Here is a 20,480-nt window from a genome sequence, read left to right as displayed (position 1 = left end):
CACATTTGCACCCAAGTATCTAAAACTATCCACTTCCTCCAGTCGCTCTCCCTTAATGCTCACTTCCAGACTTCTGCCACTTTCACCCCTTGTACATCTCATCACCTTACTTTTACCCACATTTATCTTCAGCTTTCTTCTATCACACACTCTCCCAAACTCTGTCACCAACTTTCTCAATCCCTCCTCCGATCCTGCCACAAGCGCAGTGTCATCCGCAAACAACAGCTGGCTCACCTCCCACTTTTCTCCATTTTCTTTAACCATCTCCAACCCCAACCCACTACCCTTGCATTTACCTCTCACATTTCTCTCTCTTCTTTTCTTTCTTCCCCATTTTCTCCTTTCTCTCCACTCCCCTGGTTCCTTTCTCCTTCCTCTCCCTACTCTCCCTTGTCTCTATCTTCTTCCTTCCTACCCCATTTTGTAACATGGCAATCATTCTGTAATCAACTTCTGGTAAAATTGAAAAGAAGAAAATCTGTCATGTATATAACATTTTGGTAGTTTATTGCCCACTCTTAAAGTGACTTAACGTTTCAGGCAGTGTGTACACGAACTGCGAATGTAGTCCCAGTAATTGGAAAACCACCTCCACCTTTAGTGGTTATGACTGTCAACTTCAAAACTACTGTAAATCCTAAGTCTCACCAGAATGAGATTGTTCTTGCTGGCTGCCTTGTCCATACACAGTTTCACTTGGACAAACCACCACCCCAACCACCTTTTCAACAGCATTTTTGTGGTAAGTGGACGCACTGAAATAAAGTGAAAATTTAATTTTTATTTAATACTCTGATATTTTTTGTCAGGATGCTCACTGGCTAAACAGGTTAGGGCATCACTACTTGCAGCAGAGGCCAAGATGATGGTGGTTCAAACCATGCCACCAGTGAGTTAAGGGAGCATCGCTAGTGATATTTAGAAAAATTCTGGTACATGAGCGAATTTTAGGTAAACATTTCAAAAGAATCTCTATGATGGTGGCGACACTCATAAAAAGTTATACAGTTTTTTTTTTTTTTAAGAATAAGATAGATAAAATATTGGAAACTTCTGGAAACCCCATTGCATAAAAAAAATATTCTGTATATTGAAATAGCATCAACATTTCTAGAGCTATATAGTTTTTTGCTACAGAATTGTATTTATGGAGATATTTGGCAATTCCTCCCACCAGCATACCCCACAAAGACAGTGGACAGGGCACCAGTACTCTTGAAAAGGTCAAAGGAAGGTGACATTGCTCCTGGCGCTCTCACAGTACGCAACAATTTTGATTCCTTGCCCTGTATTGTTGCTGTGATCATGGGGAAAATTAACAAGAAACAAGAGAGTGAAGCAGCAGAATATAGAGAGGGCCCATGAGTGTCTGAAATAGAAACAAGAAGGAAAAAGAGGAGAAAAGCAGCAAAGCTGTGCCCAGCACTCTGCAAGCATTTACTAGCCATGCCACCTTATAGCTCCACCCACACCACTCACCCTCACCTCACACCTCATCAGCAAAGAAGAGGAAATTGGAGATTTGCTATACATCGCAACCATCAAACAAATGGTTGCGAAAATTTAAATCCCCCGTCCTGTAAAGTTTGTTTTTTATTCTTTCTGTTGTAATATCTTCAGTTGTTCTTTATAGATTTTTGTCATTTTTGTTTCATTTGAAAGTAAAATCATACTCTTTATTTTCTACAGTAAAAAATAAAAGAAATTGGATTTTTTTCCTTTTTGTTTATGAAACCTGAATTTTGAAGCATTTTTTAATTATTCAGAGAAACATATAAAAAATCAGAGGTATTAGTTTGAAAAAATGTATTCAGTAAGATTTGTTTCCCAGACTCTAAGCTGAATGATGTGGAAGAATTTTCCATTAAGTAATTAGAGCTTCAATAGAGCTCACTTTTTCTTCATTGAATATTCACTATGCCTTATATATACATGGGAGGAACACAACACCCTGAGGAATTACACACTAATGTAAGGGATATTTATACCTATATTCATTAAACACATATTTGAAAAAAAAAAAATCACCTACTCAATAAAGTGATGCGACACTCCTTTAAGTTATACCAAGTGTGTGGTTCATTATATTCCATGCTACAAGGTCCTCTGTAAGTGGTACCATCCTAACTTACTGATAGGGAGTTTTATGATGTTAAACTGAAATATCAAATCATCATTTTTGTCAGATTATTGGTTTGATGAAAATTATTTCCACCTTCCATCTCGGTTGTCGACCAGTTGGTTGAAACCCAGTGTTATTGCTGTTATTTTTGTGTTATTTCCATATCAGTCATATATATATATATATATATACCAATGGCTTTTTCCCCCTTACAAGGGAGGTAGCCTAGGTCAAAAGACATAATTCCACCCCCACCCATTTTATCCCCATCTATTCCGCCCCCATTCACCACACCCTCCTTTCCACCCTCTCATCTTGGCTCCTCCCAGATGATGGGTCATCCTTGCATTTCACCCATCACCCTGGTTCAGAAGCAATGCAGCAAGACACAGCACATCCACAGCAAGGCCATTTTATTTAATCATGCAGAAAAAGAGAAGATGGGGAGGAATCGCTTCGGGTTGCATCAAAATATCATTCACACATAACCACTCCCTAATCCCTATTCACCATAGTATCATCCATACACAGCATTCCTCACTCAACCCTATCTTCTGCCTTCTCCCTTCCTCAATAGTCATCCCCCTCTTGCTCAACGTCCCTTTTATCCTATCCATCCATCTTATCCTTGGTCGTCCCCTCTTGTTCACTCCATCCACCTCTGCCTTCCACACTTCTTTCTTTACTCATTCTTTCCATGTGTCCAAACCATCCCAATACTCTTTCATCAACCCTATCACCCATCTTCTTTTCCTCCCCTACTCTCCTCCTCACCTCATTTCTCACTCTATCCAGCCTAGTAACCCCTACCATACTTCTCAGATGTTTCATCTCAAACACATTTAAACTCTCTCTTCCTCTTCTATGTTCCATGTCTTTGCCCCATACAGTGCTGTTGGCACAATCTCCTCTTAGCATCCATTCCCAAATGTCTTTTCATGATCTGGTGTGTTGTTTTTGATTTACTGTATCAAACCTGGTCATGATTTGATCAGTTCTATCAATCCAATTACCAGCATGCTTTATACCTATAGTTTTGAGGTTTGCTTTCTTACACTGGATATGAAATAAAGGCAAAATGGAAAATATAACTACATACATAATATAGAATATGTACAGAGGGGGACTTACAAGATATGAGGGGTTTGAATGAGGGTGTGAGTATGTGTTACAGCATACAACCTTCCTTTTATATGTGGGGCACATACAAGAGCCAATGGCAGGTATTTTGCTATATCTATAGGCCTAGTCTATGTTCCTATTTACCTGGCACACAATCCTTCCACTATATTTTGGTGTGAAGAAAGTTTACAACTTATAATTTACAACCTATCTGAATCTTGCTAAGAACTAAGCATGATTGGTGATGGCACTACTGCCCTATGCCATTGTTGTTGTATTGACCTATGACCTCTTGCTGTTCCTTGCTCCATTTGTGTACTTCTCTGCTGTACTCTGCATCATTCTCCAGATCTGCAACTGGTAATTCCATTTCAGTTTATATATGCTTTCATGATCCTATATCTCACTATCCAACTTAAGATAGCTTAGTACTGATCGGATCCAACATGATTTTATGTATATAGATAGTAAAAGCCCTCATATCCATCCTATTAGTATACGGTACTTCAAATAACTGGCATATTTTTCACGAAAATTTAAAAATTGCGATACAGATGTAAAAAAAAAAAAAAAAAAAATAATAATAATAATAATTTTCCCGCACGTGTCTAAAATTCCTGCGCATGGTTGTAGTTGCTCCCGCCACCACCAGAGCTTCTTAGTCCCATTCACTTCTTGTGCCACGTGTTAGCCAACTCTATTTCATCATGCCCAAGGTTGAGAAGAGGAAACGTGTGGTGCTTTCACTTAAGCAAAAGGTGGACATATGCAGAAGATTGGAGAATGGCGAAAATAGAAAAATACTAATGGAAGAATACGGTATTCGTCTACCATTTACGATATCAAGGCCCAATTCAAGAAACTAAAAGAGTTTGTAAAGTTGAGTGACATGCCCATAGCTGCAGAAAACCGCCACACTCTACAACATAAATGTGTGGAAATGCTGGACATAGTGTTGTACGAGTGGTTTTGTCAAGGTCTGAAGGTGCAGCTACATCAGGCCCAATGCTGCAAGAAAAAGCCAAAGATTTTGTTGAAAAATGTCAATTGGAGAATCATGCCAGTTCTCAGATGGATGGCTTCACAGACTCAAGAATGGTCTTGATGTGGCTAGGGAAGCAAAATCTGCTGATTTACCTTCTGCAGAGTTCATAGATATGTTAATTAAGCTATGCCTTCTTGGTAAAGATTCACATCTCATATCTCAATTTCTCTCGCATACACGGATGCATAGCACTTTTTTTTTTTTTTGCAAAATTGGTTGCCAATTACAGTCTGAAACCAGAGCAGATCTACAATGCTGATGAGACTGGCCTGTTTTACTGACATCTACACTAGCCAGTGAAGCAGAGGAAGCCGCCAAAGGATTCAAACATAGCAAGGATAGACTGATGGTGGCAGAGTGAAGAAGATGACTGGTGATGCTGTGGTGATTGTAATTGATGTATATTGATTGGATTTACTCTGTACTGATTGAATTTATAATATATAGATATGCGATGTATTTATTATCTAAGTGATTTTTTTTTTTTTTATTATTATTATTATTATTATTATTATTATCCGGTATTTTCTTGTATCCAGTATGTCTTTGGACCCATTGGTGCCAGATACAAGGGCCTTTACTGTACATGTATTTTACCTAGTATCTTGCAGAAAGGGGCACTAAGCACATGGTGTCTAATCACCTTATTTTTACCCACATTTACCTTCAACTTTCTCTTGCACACCTTCCCAAATAATGTTGCTAACTTCATCAATCCCCTCTGTGATCCTACCACTAGTACAGTGTTGTCAGCAAATAACAAGTGGCTTACCTCCTACTTTTCTCCATTTTCTTCAACCATTTCCAACCCCCTGGCCATTATTTGTGCATTTACCTCCTGCACTGCCCCATCCATGTACATATTGAATAACCATGGCAACATGACACATTCTTGGTGAAGTCCTACCTTCATCTCAAACTGCTCACTTTCTCCATAGGCCCTACTACTCTTGTAAAAAATCTTGACTGTCCTTACCATCTGTCCTATCCCATATATCTGCAAAACCTCCCACAGTGTCTTCCTGTCTACCCTGTCATAAGCCTTTTCCAAATCAACAAAGGAGGGGGGGAACACCCTTATCCTTTGCCAAAGCTTTCTTAATGTCTTACCACAAAAATCTCATCCACACAACCCCTACCTTTCATAAACCCACTCTATTCGTCTCATATTCTTCTCAATCAAAACCCTCCCATAAGCCATCCCAACTACACAACAAACTGATCCCTCTGAAATTTAATCACATTTGTCCCCTTTTCCCTTGTAAAATGGAATTATATGTGTACTCCAGTCCTTTGGCACTCTACCCGCCTTTAGACAAACATTAAACAACCTCACCAGCTAGTCCATCACTGTACCTCCCTTTCTTAGATGTTCTGCATGACACCCATTTAACCCAGGTGCCTTACCTGCTCTCATAATTTTGATAACTGCTTTCACCTCATCTTTTCTTATTTCTCCCCTTTTTCCTCATGCATTACTCTCATTTTCTTAGCACCCACTGCAACCACTGTTCCCTCCCTATCCTCCTCCACATTTAGGAGCTCCCCAAAATACTCTGCCTTTCTTCCTCTCACCACTTTCCTCTTTCATTATCATCTCTCCATCAGGGTTTTTTACCTTTTCTTGTCTACTTGATTCACCTCCCTTTCCTCTCTTAACTTCTTTCCAAAATATCTTTTTATTACATACATGTTTTTTTTCCCTTACAAGGGAGGTAGCCAAAAAGAAAAAGGCATAAAAACCATTCCCATCATACTCACTCTTCCCCCATTGTCAGCTCTCCTCTTTACCTCCTTTATTGTACTTTGTACTTTTACTTTTCATGTGTTGATCTCATCTTGTTGTGCAACCAGTTCATTAATGGTTGTTTCTTCTCTTCAACAACTTTCTTTGGTTCATCATCACCTCTCATCCTTGTACCACACACAATTTTTCACATTTTACTCCCTCCTTGAAACACCCCCCAATTCTCCTCCACTCCTACCTCTATACTTCACCTCCCACTCTTCTCTCAACTTCTTGTACTCCTCTTTTTCCTTCTCATTTAAGCAGTTTATTCTAAGCACCTCTTTACCTAATGTCCTTTTCCTTTTTCTCCATCTATCTTCCACTCTCAACTTACCTTCTACTAAAAAATTATTGGTATTCCCCCCACTCTCTCCCCTTTGAATATGTACATCCAAAACTCTTTGTACGCTTCTCCTGGATACTACTATATAGTACATTAAAGCCCTGTCAGCTACCCTTCTTTCCACCATCCTCTCCCATATGTACTTGTGTTTGACTTCCTAAACACTGTTTAGCTATCATCAAGTCTCTAAACACATCACCATCAACTCTCCATTATGATTTTTTCCTGGCACTCCACACTTCCCAACCACTCCTTATATGGGTTCATCTACTCTAGCATTAAGATTTCCCAATACCACTACATTGACATTTCTCCCTGAACCCTCTATCCAAAATGCCTCCCTTTCCTTAACATTTTTCTGATTACCAGGCCTATACACACTTACAAAGACCCACATCTCTCTTCCCAGTTTCCCCCTCATCCACATTAACATTGAAGAAATCTCCTTCCACTCCACACACTTACCTATCTCTTCACTTACAAGTATAGCCACCCCTTCCCTCCCTCTTCCTCCTCTCACTCCCAACACTCCCCCTACAGTCCCAAACTCAATATCACCTTAACCCCTTCCATATGGTGCCGCACACGTAGGCGTCATGGGGAGCGAGTGTATTCGCGAGGCTGCCATATCGGCGTCTTGATTATATTTATTGTAGTCACCCCTGTGTTTTTACATTCTCTCAAATGTGCCCTGAATCCCATTCTCTGTGGTATTCAAAATTCGCGGGTGAAAGAGAGAACGATCGATATAAGCAGTGACTATATTTTATGATGCGAGTATTATTACGACACGTCGTACGGCTGGCATTGGCTGCTGCCACTGAGATCTAAGTCCATGACGCCTACGTGTGCGGCACCGTATGGAAGGGGTTAACCTTCAACTTTGTCTTATTTATTGTGAACACATGCATCTTCTCACAAAAATACTGCCTGTCTCTTCCATTTTACTCTTATCTATACCATACACATGTACCTTAACCACTTCACTATGGGACTTAAATCTCGCGGGCAGCAGCCAATGCCAGACGTACGACGTGTCGTAATAATACTCCCATCATAAAGTATAGTCACGGCTTATATTGATCGTTCTCTCTTTCACCCGTGAATTTTGAAAACCACAGAGAATGGGATTAAGAGCAGATTAGGGAGAATGTAAAAACAGGGGCGACTACAATAAATATAATCAAGACGCCGATATGGCAGCGTCGCGAATCCACTTGCTCCTCATGACGCCTACGTGTGCGGCACCGTATGGAAGGGGTTAAAAGACACAAATTGGTTGGAAAACTTCCCAGTCTCTTTTATGCCATGATGCCCCACTTCTTTTTATCATTATTATTATTACCCCTTTAGGGCTTCAGGGAGTATGTACCAGGTCTTATCCTGCATCCTATTTTACATACATATACCAAAGGCTTTTTTCCCCCTTACAAGGGAGGTAGCCAAAAAACAAAGGCTTAAAATCCACTCCCACCCATTCCATCCCCACATACTCCACTCCCATCCACCCTCTACCTCCCTCTTACCTTGGCTCCTCCTAGATGACAGGTCATCTAGCATCTCACCCACTGCCCTGGGCCAGAAGCAATATTGCAGGATACAGCACATCCACAGCAAGGCCACATCATTAAATCAGCGGCCCCCCCTCTCCATCCCCTCATGCAGAAAAGGAGATGGGGAAAAATACCTTCAGGCTGTGTCAGTTTATTCTTCACACATACTCCCTCACCCCCCATCCCCCACCCACTTCCCCTCATGCAATCACAGCATCCATACACAACCATTCTCCATTCACCCCTATCTTCTGTCCCCTTCATTCCTTCCTCAACAGACATTCGCCCCTTTCCCAATGCCCCTTTTACCCCATCCATCCATCTCATCCTAGGTCGACCCCCACTCCTTCCACCTCTGCCTTCCACACCTCTTTTACTAGTCTTTCTTCACTCATTCTTTCCATATGTCCAAATCATCCCAATACTCTTTCATCAACCCTATCTCTCAATACCCTTTCCACCCCTATTCTCACCTCCTCATTTCTCACTCTAGCCTCGTAACCTCCATCATAGTTCTCAGGCATTTCATCTCAGACACATTCAAACTCCTCTCTTCCTCTCTTATGTTCCATGTTTCTGCCCCCATACAGTGCTGTTGGCACAATCACTCCTTCATACAATCTCCTCTTAGCATACATTCCCAAATGTCTATTTCACATTACACATTTTAATCCCCCAAAGCATTTACTTGCTTTTAATCTACATTATACCTCCACCTCTTCTCCCCTTCTCGCCACATTCGCACCCAAGTATCTAAAACTAACCAGTTCTTCCAGTCTCCCTAAATAATCACTTTCAGTCTACTCCCACTTTCTCCACTTGTATGTCTCATCACCTTTTACCCACATTTATCTTCAACTTCTTTTTTACACCTCAAACTCTGTCACTAACTTCCTCAAACCCTCCTCTGATCTTGCTACAAGCCCAGTGTTGTCAGTAAACAACAACCTGCTTATCTCCCACTTTTCTCCATTTTCTTTAACCATCTCCAATCCCCAACCCATTACCCTTGCATTTACCTCTTGCACCACCCCATCCATGTATAGATTGAACAGCCAAGGCAACATAACACATCCCTGGTGAAGTCCCACCTTTACCTCAAACTATTCACTCTCCATTTCTGATTCTAACACAATCTCTACTATATATACATATACCAAAGGCTTTTTTCCCCCTTACATGGGAGGTAACCAAAAAACAAAGGCATAGAAACCACTCCCATCCATTCCATCCCCTACCTACTCCACTCCCCTCTACCCTCTTCCCTCCCCCTTATCTTGGCACCTCCTGGATGATGGGTCATCCCTGCCTCTTGTCCACTGCCCTGGGTCAGAAGCAGTGATGCAAGACACAGCACATCCAGAGCAAGGCCGCTTCATTAAATCAGTGCCCCCCCTCTGTCCCCTCATGCAGAAAAGGAGATGGGGAGAAATCCCTTTGGGCTGTGTCAGTTTATTTCACATACTCCCTCACCCCATATCCCCCACCCACTCCCCCTCTACTACTCTGGTAAAAACTCTTGACTGCTCTTAAAAGCTTTCCTCCTATCCCATATATCTGCAATACCTCCCACAGTGCCTTCCTCTCTACCCTTTTCCAAATCCATAAAGGCCCCCCAAAAATTCTTACCTTTTCCTAAATCTTTCTCACATATCTATCTTACCACAAAAATCTAAATCTGATCCAGGCAACCCCTACATGTCTTAACCTCACATTGTTCCTCTCCTAATCCTCTCAATCAAGACCCTCCCATAAGCCTTCCCAACTACACTTAACCTCTTCACTCCGGGGCACATCGCACGTCTGGCAGCATTAGCTGCCCGACGTGTGATGTTGCGTCATAATAATCGCATTATAAAAAATAAAGTCAGTGCTCAATCGTTCGTTCTCTTTCACCCATGAATTTTGATAACCATAGAAAATATGATGAAGCCAGTTTAGAGAGAATGGAGGTTACTTAGGTACGACTACAATAAATATAATCAAGATGCCGACATCGGCATCATCGCGTACCCACTTGCTCCTCATGACGCCTACGTAGGCATCACCGTATGGAAATGGTTGAACTGATCCCTCTGAAACTACTTCACTCACACTTGTCACATTTTCCCTTGTAAAGTGGAACTATACAGGCATTCCTCCAGTTGTCTGGCACTGTACTCTATCTTAAACAAACATTAGATAACCCCACCAGCCAGTCCATCATAAATGTACTTTTTTTTTTTATCATCATCTTAACCACTTCACTACGGGCCAAAATCTCGCGGGCAGCATTAGCTGCCAGACGTACGATGTTTCGTAATAATACTCATACATACATAACACAGCACATCCACAGCAAGGCCGCTTCATTTAATCGGCGACCCCCCCTCTCCGTCCCCCCTTGCATATAAGGAGAGGACGGGGAGAAAATCCCTTCGGGCTGCATCATAAAAAATAGTCACCGCTTTTATCGATCATTCTCTCTTTCACCTGTGAATTTTGATAACCATAGAAAATGTGATGAAGACAGTTTAGAGAGTATATCATTATGCAGGGGCAACTACAATAAATATAATCAAGACACCGATATGGCAGCCTCGCGTATCCACTTGCTCCTCATGCCGCCTACGTAGGCAGCACCGTATGGAAGGGGTTAACAACTGCTTTCACCTCGTCTCTCCTTATTTCTCCGTTTTCCTCACTCATCACTCATTTTCTTAACATTTCCCACTACATCTGTTTCCCTCCCTATCCTCCACATTTAGCAACTCCCTAAAATACTCTGCCCATCATCCCTTTACTGCCTTCTCTTCTTTTTTCACCTCTCCATCTGCACCTTTACCTTTTCTTCTCAACTTGATTCGCCTCCTCTTCCTTTTTTAATTTCTTTCCAAAACATCTTTTTATTACTTTAAAAGATTTGTCATAGTCTTACCCCATTTCACACTTGTCTCCTTTATCTTGTGCTTTACTTCTCTTTTCTTTGTACCTCTCATATGATTCTCTTGTCCTATTTTGTAACCAGTCTGTGAAAGCTTTCTCTTCTACAACCTCCTTTGCTTCCTCATCCCACCACTCCCTTCCCTTCCTTCTATTTCCTCCCATCCTCCTTGTTCCACACACCATCTTTGTACCTCTTATGACTCCCTCCTTGAATCATCCCCATTCCTCCTTCACTCCCTTCCACTCCTCTCTCAACTTCTTTTTGTACTCCTTTTCTTTCTCACTTAAACAATTCATTTTAAGCGCCTCCCTACCTTCTGTCCTTCCTCTTTCTCCATCTATCCTCCACTCTTAAGTTACCTTCCACCAAAAAATGATCTGATATTCCCTCACTCTCTCCCCTTAGGACATGTACATCCTTAACTCTTCCTACTATAATCCTGGTTACCACTATATAGTCCATTAATTCTCTACCACCCTTCCATTCACCACCCTCTCCCATGTGTACCTATGCTTGACTTTCTTAAAAAACACTGTATTTGCTATGATCAACTCTACACACATCACCACTATTTTTTCCTGGAACTCCACACTTACTAACCACCTCTATTGGTTCATTTTCTACCATAGTATTAAGGTTTCCCAATACCACTACATTGACATTTCTTCCTAATCCCTCTATGCACCCATTTAAATCTATCCAAAAGACCTCCCTTTTCTCTACACTTTTCTTAGTACCAGGCCCAAAGGCAGTTAGAGAAACCCACATCTTCCTTCCCAGTTTCACCTTCATCCACATTAACCTTAAAGAAACCTCCTTCCACTCCACCACACGCTTACCTATCTCTTCACTTGCTAGTATAGCCACCCTTCTCTCCATCATCTTCTCTTCACTCCCGAGAACCTCCCAACTACACTCCCAAACTCAAAAATGCCCCGCCCCTTCAACTTAGTTTCACTCAATGCCAACACATCCATCTTTCTTTTCACAAACTATGCTTATCTCTTTCCTTTTAATCTCATCTGTACCATATCCATGCACATTAAAGACCTAAACCGTAGGGCAGTGTTTCTCAACCTTTTTACCCTTGCCTAATCTTTAAAATAAATTGCATGTCTCAAGGAACCCCTGTGAAAAAAAAAACACATATACAGTGAGACCTCTTATTAATGGACGGTAATTAGCTGTGTTTGCGGTGTTTTTGCTGTGTTTTCAGTGTTTTTGGTGCTGTTTAGTGCGTGCAATCACTATGCCACCCAAAAACCACTCCAAATGAATGGATTATTCACATCAACGGACACCATTACCCCCCTTTTAGTCCGTTAATGAGAGGTAGTACTGTACCATATTTTTCTCATTTTATTTTCATTGTAATAATAGGTTAGATAGGATGATGTCTATATTACATTATTACAATAATCAAGAATATGTCGTGTGTTTAATTATATTACGCATATGAAATTAAATAAAAAATCAAAAGTGCATTAGTTGATCTCATTTGTTCTCGCGGAACCCTTAGGGATCTTTTGTGGAACCCCAGGACCTGGTTAAGAAACACTGCCTTAGGGTACTGGTTGGAAAACTCCTCCCAGACTGTCTTATACATTTACTTTGTTTTTGGAATGTCCCCTTTGGGGCTGCAGGGAGAAGGATGCCTAATCCTATTCCCATCCCATTCTTGTTGCCTTGTATGACTCAAGTGGAAATACCTGATGGCAGTATTCTTTTCCCCAGCTACAGTGTTTGGCAAAATGAGAAAATGAATATTCAGAGAAATGGTACAGGACAGTAACAAGAGTTGGGGGGACAGCATAATGGAGGGACAGTTGCAGTATAATAAAGTATCATTTCTCTATGAATAGAGATTTCCTCTACCACAGACAAAATTATGTGTGGCTCTGGTCTGTAGGGGCACCCCATATAGACCCTAAAGTATCAGCTGCATGCTACTTAGCAGCTTTTAACCCCACAATAACATGCAGCCAATACTCCAGATGGGGGTATTGGCTGTTTTGGCTGCCTTTTATGACCCAAGTGGGATTATTTGGTGTCAGCATTCTTTCTACCCTACCTCAGGGTCTGGCAGAAATGGAAATATATATTCAGAGAAGTGCCACAAGACATTATTAAGAGTGGGGAGACAGTCATATTACAATAAAGTATTGTCATTTCTCCATGAGTAGATATTTCCCCGAGCACAGACAGAATGATATGTCCATAGGGGTGCCCCCATGTAGACCCTAAAGTATTAGTTGCATGCTACTGAGCAGATTTTTACCTTGTGATAACATGCATCCAATACCCCAATAGGGGATGTCCCTTGATGTCAGTCATAAACCAAAATATTTTCTACCTGAATTGTATTAGAAGATATGACCATTTCAATTTTCTTTTCCAAGCTATGACGCATCCATCTGACACACCATGGCCTTGGGACCTCAAAGAATGTATGAGCCGATACCAGTCGACCAAGGTGGAACGTATGGATTCAGAACGAGCTCTTCTTGCCTTCTTATTGGCTAAGATTCATAAAATTGATCCTGACATTGTTGTGGGTCATGATGTTGTTGGTTTTGATATTAGTGTACTGCTGCACCGAATCAGTACCAACAAGATTCCCCAGTGGTCTCGTTTAGGAAAATTAAAAAGAGGACAAATGCCAAAACTTACCGTAAGAAAATGTCTCATTTTTGTGTGCTTCTATTGTTCTAGTTAAGGCCACTGTTTAACAGACAGGCTTTCACATTTTGATTTTAAGTATGGTAGGGGCTACTAGGCTGGATAGAGTGAGAAATGAGGCGAGCAGGGATGGAAAGGGAGGGAGATAGGGTTGATGAAAGAGTATTGGGATGCTTTGGACACATGGAAAGAATGAGTGAAGAAAGATTAGTTAAAGAGGTGTGGAAGGCAGAGGTGGAATGAGTGAGCATGAGGGGGTGACCAAGGATGAGATGGAAGGAAGGGGTAAAAGGGGCATTGGGAAAGAGGGTGTCTGTTCAGGAAGGAAGGGAGAATACAGAAGAAGGGGATGAATGGAGAATGGTTGTGTATGGATAATGCTGTGATGCATGGGAGTGGGAGGGGGGGTGAGGGAGTATGTGTGAATAAAATTTTGACACAGCCTGAAGGGATTTCTCCCCGTCTTCTCCATTTCTGCATGAGTGATGAAGAGGAGAGGGGGTTGCTTGCCTAAGTTTTACAGACTGGAAACCCCCAGCTCTACACTGGATGGCAATGGTTTCTAGACCCTCCCATACATTTCTGGGAAGAAACATTGGATGTCTGTGTTAGGTTAGTGTGAGATTGTTTCTGTTACTGAATTGTCAGCTCTTCTTGTGTGAAAAGGTGGGAGAGATTTGTAGACAGTGCCAGCCCTATTTAGCTGCTGCTCTTAGTACAGGTGAAGGTGTGGATGAGTTTCGAAGTTAAATGGCAGGGAGATAATTCTCTGATATACATCTTGCAGGCACCCATCATTGGTCCCTTTCCTCTTGTATCCAGTAAGTTAAGATTGATGATGGGTATGTGTATGAAGTGGTCCTACAAGAAGGACCAGAGTTGTATCTCTTATACTCATTTTCAGATTCATCAACTTGCTTACTTATATTTGAAGTTATAGGGCTGGCACTTGGTCTTCAGATTGGGTTTAGGATCTCTCTTTATCAACTTCATATTTCTTCCACCTTTAACCACAAAGAGAACTGACAACTAATAACAGTCTTCCTATCACTTTCAGCTAGGGACATAGAAACAGTCCCACACTAAAACATTCCAGACATTGACAAATAGTTGAGGGGGTGTCCTAGGATGAGATGAATGGATGGTGTAAAAGGAGTATTATGAAAGAGAGGAAGGACGGGAGAGGACAGAAGATAGGGGTAAATGGAGAAGGGTTGTGTATGGATGATGCTGTGATCCATATGTTGGAGTAGGTGGGGATGGGGGGTGAGGAAATATGTATGAGAAATAATTCGATGCAGCCTGAAGGGAGTGAAAATGAGGGGACAACTAAGGATGAAATGGATGGATGGTAAAAGGGGTTTTGGGGAAGAGGGAATGTCTGTTGAGGAAGGATGGGAGAGGACAAGATAAGGGTGAATAGAGAATGGTTGTGTATGGATGATGCTGTGATGCATGAGGTGGAGTGGGTGGGGGATGGGGGGTGAGGGAGTATATGTGAAAAATAAATTGACACAGACCAAAGGGAGTTCTTTCCATCTTCTCCTTTTCTGCACGAGGGAACAGAGAGGAGGGTCACCGATTTAATGAAGGGCTTTGCTGCGGATGTGGTTTGTCTTTCAACACTGCTTCTGACCCAGGGCAGATGGCCAGATGCATTGACGACCCATCATCCAGGAGGAACCAAGATAAGAGGGAGGGAAGAGGGTGAATGGTAGTGGAGTATATTAGGGATGGAATGGATGGGAGTGGTTTTATGCCTTTGTTTTTTGGCTACATCCCTTGTAAAAGGGGAAAAGCCTTTAGTATATGTATTTATTTTTTATAATTATGATATATGTATATATATATTTTAATGTCTGTGTATCACACATTTCAGGGAAAGGGATTTGCAGAAAAGACAGCTATGTGTGGACGGCTTGTGTGTGATGTGAAGATCTCTGCCAAAGAACTCATACGAGCAAAGAGCTATGATCTTGGTGCTTTGGTATCTCAAGTTCTTAGGGTTCCAGAAAGTGAACACAAAAATGTAACTGTTGAAGAGATCAAAAAGGCATATGAGTAAGTATTCCAAGTCTGTTAAGGTCTGTCATCTAGACATAATTCACATGTCCACATTGTAAAGTTGCACAAGACTTGTTGCCACTCTGCTGATGTCGAATTTTCATTGATTATGTGATAAAAATTACAATGAAATGGATAATATATTCTTTTATTTTCTTTGGGAGATAATGAGTCATTATTGAATGTGATAAATACACACAAACCTATCCTTCATGCATCATACCTTTAACCTCATGAGTAGAGTAGACTTATGAAAATAATATATTTGTAATGCTCTGTTTTCAGTTCAGCAGCTATGTTGCTACAACTGGTAACAATGACTATGCAAGATTCATCATTTATCATCCGCCTTATGTGTGAGCTCAATGTTCTTCCTTTAGCTCTCCAAATCACAAACATTGCAGGTAATTGTTTAAGGAAATGATAATATATAACTTTGTTTATTACATCTCTCCTCCAAATATTTCCTCCTTCATCTTCCCCCCTCCTCATCCCCTTTTGTCTCCTCTTTCCTCTCTCCTTCCCCTTCCTCCTCCATTTCCTACACCTCTTCCCTCTCCCCTTCCACCTCCTTTTCCACCTCCTTTTCCACCTCCTATTCCTCTTCCCTTCCCTTCCCCTCCCTCTTCCACCTCTCCTTCACTTTCTTCTTTACCCTACCCCTCATTCATTTACCCCATCCCTTCCCCCTCTTCCTTCCCCTCCCCCTTTGCCTTCCCATCTACTTCTCATACACATTCCCTCACCTCTTCTCCTTTTATGGATCTGGAAAAGGCTTACAATAGGGTAGACAGAAAGGCACTGTGGGAGGTTATGCAGATATATGGGATAGGAGGAAACTTCTAGGAGCTGTCAAGAGTTTTTATGAGAGTAGTAGAGCTTGTGTCAGGATTAGAAATGGAGAGAGTGAGTGGTTCGAGGTAAAGGTGGGACTTCGTCAAGGATGCATTATGTCGCCCTGGGTGTTCGGCTTATACATGGATGGGGTAGTGCGAGAGGTAAATGCAAGGGTAGTGAGTCAGGGATTGGAGATGGTTAAAGAAAATGGAGAAAAGTGGGAGGTGAGCCAGCTGTTGTTTGCTGACGACACTGCGCTTGTGGCAGGATCGGAGGAGGGATTGAGGAAGTTGGTGACAGAGTTTGGGAGAGTATGTGATAGAAGAAAGCTAAAGATAAATGTGGGTAAAAGTAAGGTGATGAAATGTACAAGGGCTGAAAGTGGGAGTAGACTGGAAGTGAGCATTAAGGGAGAGCGACTGGAGGAAGTGGATAGTTTTAGATACTTGGGTGCAAATGTGGCAGGAAAAGGTGGAGGTAGAATGTAGATTGAGAGAAGCGAGTAAATGCCTTAGTGGATTGAAGAGTGTAATGAGGAATAGACATTTGGGAATGGATGCTAAGAGGAGACTATATGAAGGAGTGATTGTGCCAACAGCACTGTATGGGGCAGAAACATGGAAGATAAGAGAAGAAGAGAGAAGGAGTTTGAATGTGTTTGAGATAAGGTGTCTGAGAAGTATGATGGGGGTTACTAGGCCAGATAGAGTGAGAAATGAGGAGGTGAGGAGAAGAATAGGGGTGGAAAGGGATTTGGGAGATAGGGTTGATGAAAGAGTATTAGGATGGTTTGGACACATGGAAAGAATGAGTGAAGAAAGACTAGTAAAAGAGATATGGAAGGCAGATGTGGAGGGAGTGAACATGAGGGGATGTCCTAAGATGAGGTGGATGGATGGGGTGAAAGGGGCTTTGGGGAAGAGGGGAATGTCAGTTGAGAAAGGACGGGAGAGGACAGAAGACAGGGGTGAATGGAGAATGGTTGTGTATAGATGATGATGTGATGCATGAGGTGGAATGGGTGGGGGGATGGGGGGTGAGGTAGTATGTGTGAGCAAAATTTGACGCAGCCCGAAGGGATTTCTCCCCGTCTTCTCCTTTTATGCATGGGGGGGACGGAGAGGGGGGGTCACCAATTTAATGAAGCGGCCTTGCTGTGGATGTGCTGTGTCTTGCGACACTGCTTCTGACCCAGGGCAGTGGACAAGGTGCAGGGATGACCCGTCATCCAGGATGTGCTAAGATAAGATGGAGGGTGGAGGGGTGTGGAGTGTATTCAGGGGTGGAATGGGTGGGAATGATTTTATGCCTTTTCCTTTTTGGCTACCCCCCTTGTAAGGGGGAAAAAGCCTTGGTATATGTATGTATGTATTTTTGTTCTGTACTTGTTTCTTATTGCAAAGATATATATGTAAATACTTAGTCTTACATTATAGCATTTTTATTTTTATTGTTATTTCTTCTATATCCATTCAAAAATTCTGTAATTCTGTTAGGTACAGTTATGGTGGGCTGGCTGGTGAGGTTATTTAATGTTTGTGTAAGAGAGGGTAGAATGCCAGAGGACTGGAGGAGTGCCTGTATAGTTCCACTTTACAAGGGAAAGGGGGACAAGTGCGAATGTAGTAGTGTCAGAGGGATCAACTTGTTGGGAGGGTCTTAATTGAGAGGATTAGGAGAGGAACAGAGGGAGTAATTGGTGAGGAATTGTGGGGATCAGATTTTTGGGGTAAGACAGATATGTGAGAAAGCTATAGGAAAAGGTAAGGATGTATTTTGGGCTTTTATGGATTTGGAAAAGGCTTACAACAGGTTAGACAGGAAGGCACTGTGGGAGGTATTGCAGATATATGGGATAGGAGGAAAGCTGTTAAGAGCAGTCAAGAGTTTTTATGAGAGTACTAGAGCTTGTTTTAGGATTAGAAATGGAGAGAGTGAGTGGGTTGAGGTAAAGGTGGGACTTTGTCAGGGGTTTGTTATGTCACCCTGACTGTTCAATCTATACATGGATGGGGTAGTGCAAGAGGTGAAGCAAGGGTAGTAGGTCAGGGGTATGGTTAAAGAAAATGGAGAAAAGTGGGAAATAAGCCAGCTATTGTTTGCTGATGACACCGCTCTTGTAGCAGGATCAGAGGAGGGATTGAGGAAGTTAGTGACAGAGTTTGAGGTGTGTGAAAGAAGGAAGCTGAAGATAAATGTGGGTAAAAGTAAGGTGATGAGATGTACAAGGGGAGAGAGTGGCAGCAGACTGGAAGTGAGTATTAAGGGAGACTGGAGGAAGTGGATATTTTTAGATACTTGGGTGCGAATGTGGCAGGAAAGACAGGAGTTGGGGGTGGAGGTAGAATGTAGATTGAGAGAAATGAGTAAATGCCTTGGTGGATTAAAAAGTGTAATGAGAAATAGACATTTGGGAATGGATGCTAAGAGGAGGTTATATGAAGAAGTGATTGTGCCGACAGCACTGTACAGGGCAGAAACATGGAACGTAAGAGAGAAAGAAAGGAGTTTGAATGTATTTACCTAGTTTTAATATACAGGAGGGGAGCTATGCTCCTGGTAACCCGTCTTTGTATTTCTCCACATCAAGTAGTTTCTTAAAATCCTGTATAGTGTTTGCACATACTGTTTTGTTGTCTAATTTGTTCCATGTATTTATCGCTCTGTGTGGGAAACTGTTCCTTTTCAAGTTTTTTCTATAACTGTCCTTTTTCAGTTTTTTCCGTGCCCTCTCGTTTTACTGTTGTCCCACACTAACAAGTCGTTCCTGTCTAAAACTTCCATTCCTTTCATTATTCTGTAGATAGTCAGCAAATCTCCTCTTTTTCTTCTTTGTTCCAAAGTTGGTAGGTTCAATTTGGACAGTCTTTGTTCATATGTTAGTTCGGCAAGAGTCAGTGTTAGTTTGGTTGTCGCTCTTTGTATTCTTTCTAGTTTCTTTATATTCTTTTTGGCACTGGGTGTCCAAAGTGATGCTGTGTACTCAAGTTTTGGTCTTATTAGTGTAATTAGTATTTTCTTTATCATTTCTTCATCCAAATAAGCAAATGCCATTTTGATTGACCTCAATAAATTGTAGGTTTCTCCGAATATTTTATTTATATGCTTATCTGGTTTCATGTCCTTTCCAATTATCACTCCAAGATCTTTTTCTGAGTTTGCTTTTTTTTATTTTTTCTTCCCCAATTCTGTAATCTTTTGATATTCTGTTTTTACTCTTTCCAAATTACATTATCCTGCATTTCTTTATATTAAATTTTACTTCCCACTTTCGAGTCCAATTCCAGATCTTGTTGCAATGAGTTGCAGTCCTCTTCTGTTTTTACTTTCTTTAGTAATTTTGCATCATCTGCAAAGAAATTCATATAGCACTCCACTCCTTCATTCATGTCATCAATGTATACAGCGAACATAATCGTGGACAGTACTGATCCTTGCAGGACACCGCTTTTTACTTCTTCCCAGTTGGAGAATTTTTCTCTGATTACAACTCATTTTCCTCCCAATCAGGAAGTCTGAGAAATATGATAGGGGTTACTAGGCTGGATAGAGTGAGAAATGAGGAGGTGAGGAGGAGAACAGGTGTGGAAAGGCAGTTGGGAGATAGGGTGGATGAAAGAGTATTAGGATGGTTTGGACACATGGAAAGAATGAGTGAAGAAAGATTAGTAAAAGAAGTGTGGAAGGCAGAGGTGGAAGGAGTGAATATGAGGGGGGCATCCTAGGATGAGATGGATGGTTGGGGTAAAAGGGGCATTATGAGAGTAATGTCTGTTGAGGAAGGATGGAAGAGGATAAAAGATAAGGGCAAATGGAAAAGGGTTGTGTATGGATGATGCTATGATGTATGAGGGGATGGGGGGTGAGGAAGTATGTATGAGAAATAAATTGACGCAGCCCAAAGGGATTTCTCCCTGTCTTCTCTTTTTCTGCATGAGGGGATGGAGAGGGGGGGTCGTCGAATTAATGAAGTGGCCTTGCTGTGGATGTGCTGTGT

General features: G+C 41.6%; 1 protein-coding gene across 1 annotated transcript in view; it reads left to right on the top strand.

The window, feature by feature from the left end:
• Positions 1 to 543: 543 nt before the first annotated feature.
• The window catches only part of PolA1 (DNA polymerase alpha catalytic subunit), a gene marked incomplete at its 5' end in the record, with an annotated part of 75,067 nt that continues 55,130 nt past the window's right edge, over positions 544 to 20,480 (top strand). The window contains 4 exon segments of the mRNA XM_076192657.1: positions 544 to 745; positions 13,303 to 13,574; positions 15,462 to 15,643; positions 15,932 to 16,050. Of these exon segments, the coding sequence (XP_076048772.1) occupies positions 544 to 745; positions 13,303 to 13,574; positions 15,462 to 15,643; positions 15,932 to 16,050 (775 nt within the window).

The sequence above is a fragment of the Oratosquilla oratoria genome, chromosome 11 (genome assembly GCF_046742065.1).
Source record: "Oratosquilla oratoria isolate Oo_2021 chromosome 11, ASM4674206v1, whole genome shotgun sequence".
In the NCBI taxonomy this organism is placed as follows: Eukaryota; Metazoa; Arthropoda; class Malacostraca; order Stomatopoda; family Squillidae; genus Oratosquilla; species Oratosquilla oratoria.
Note: the sequence above shows the minus strand (reverse complement) of the source record. Positions and strands in the feature narration are given on the sequence as shown.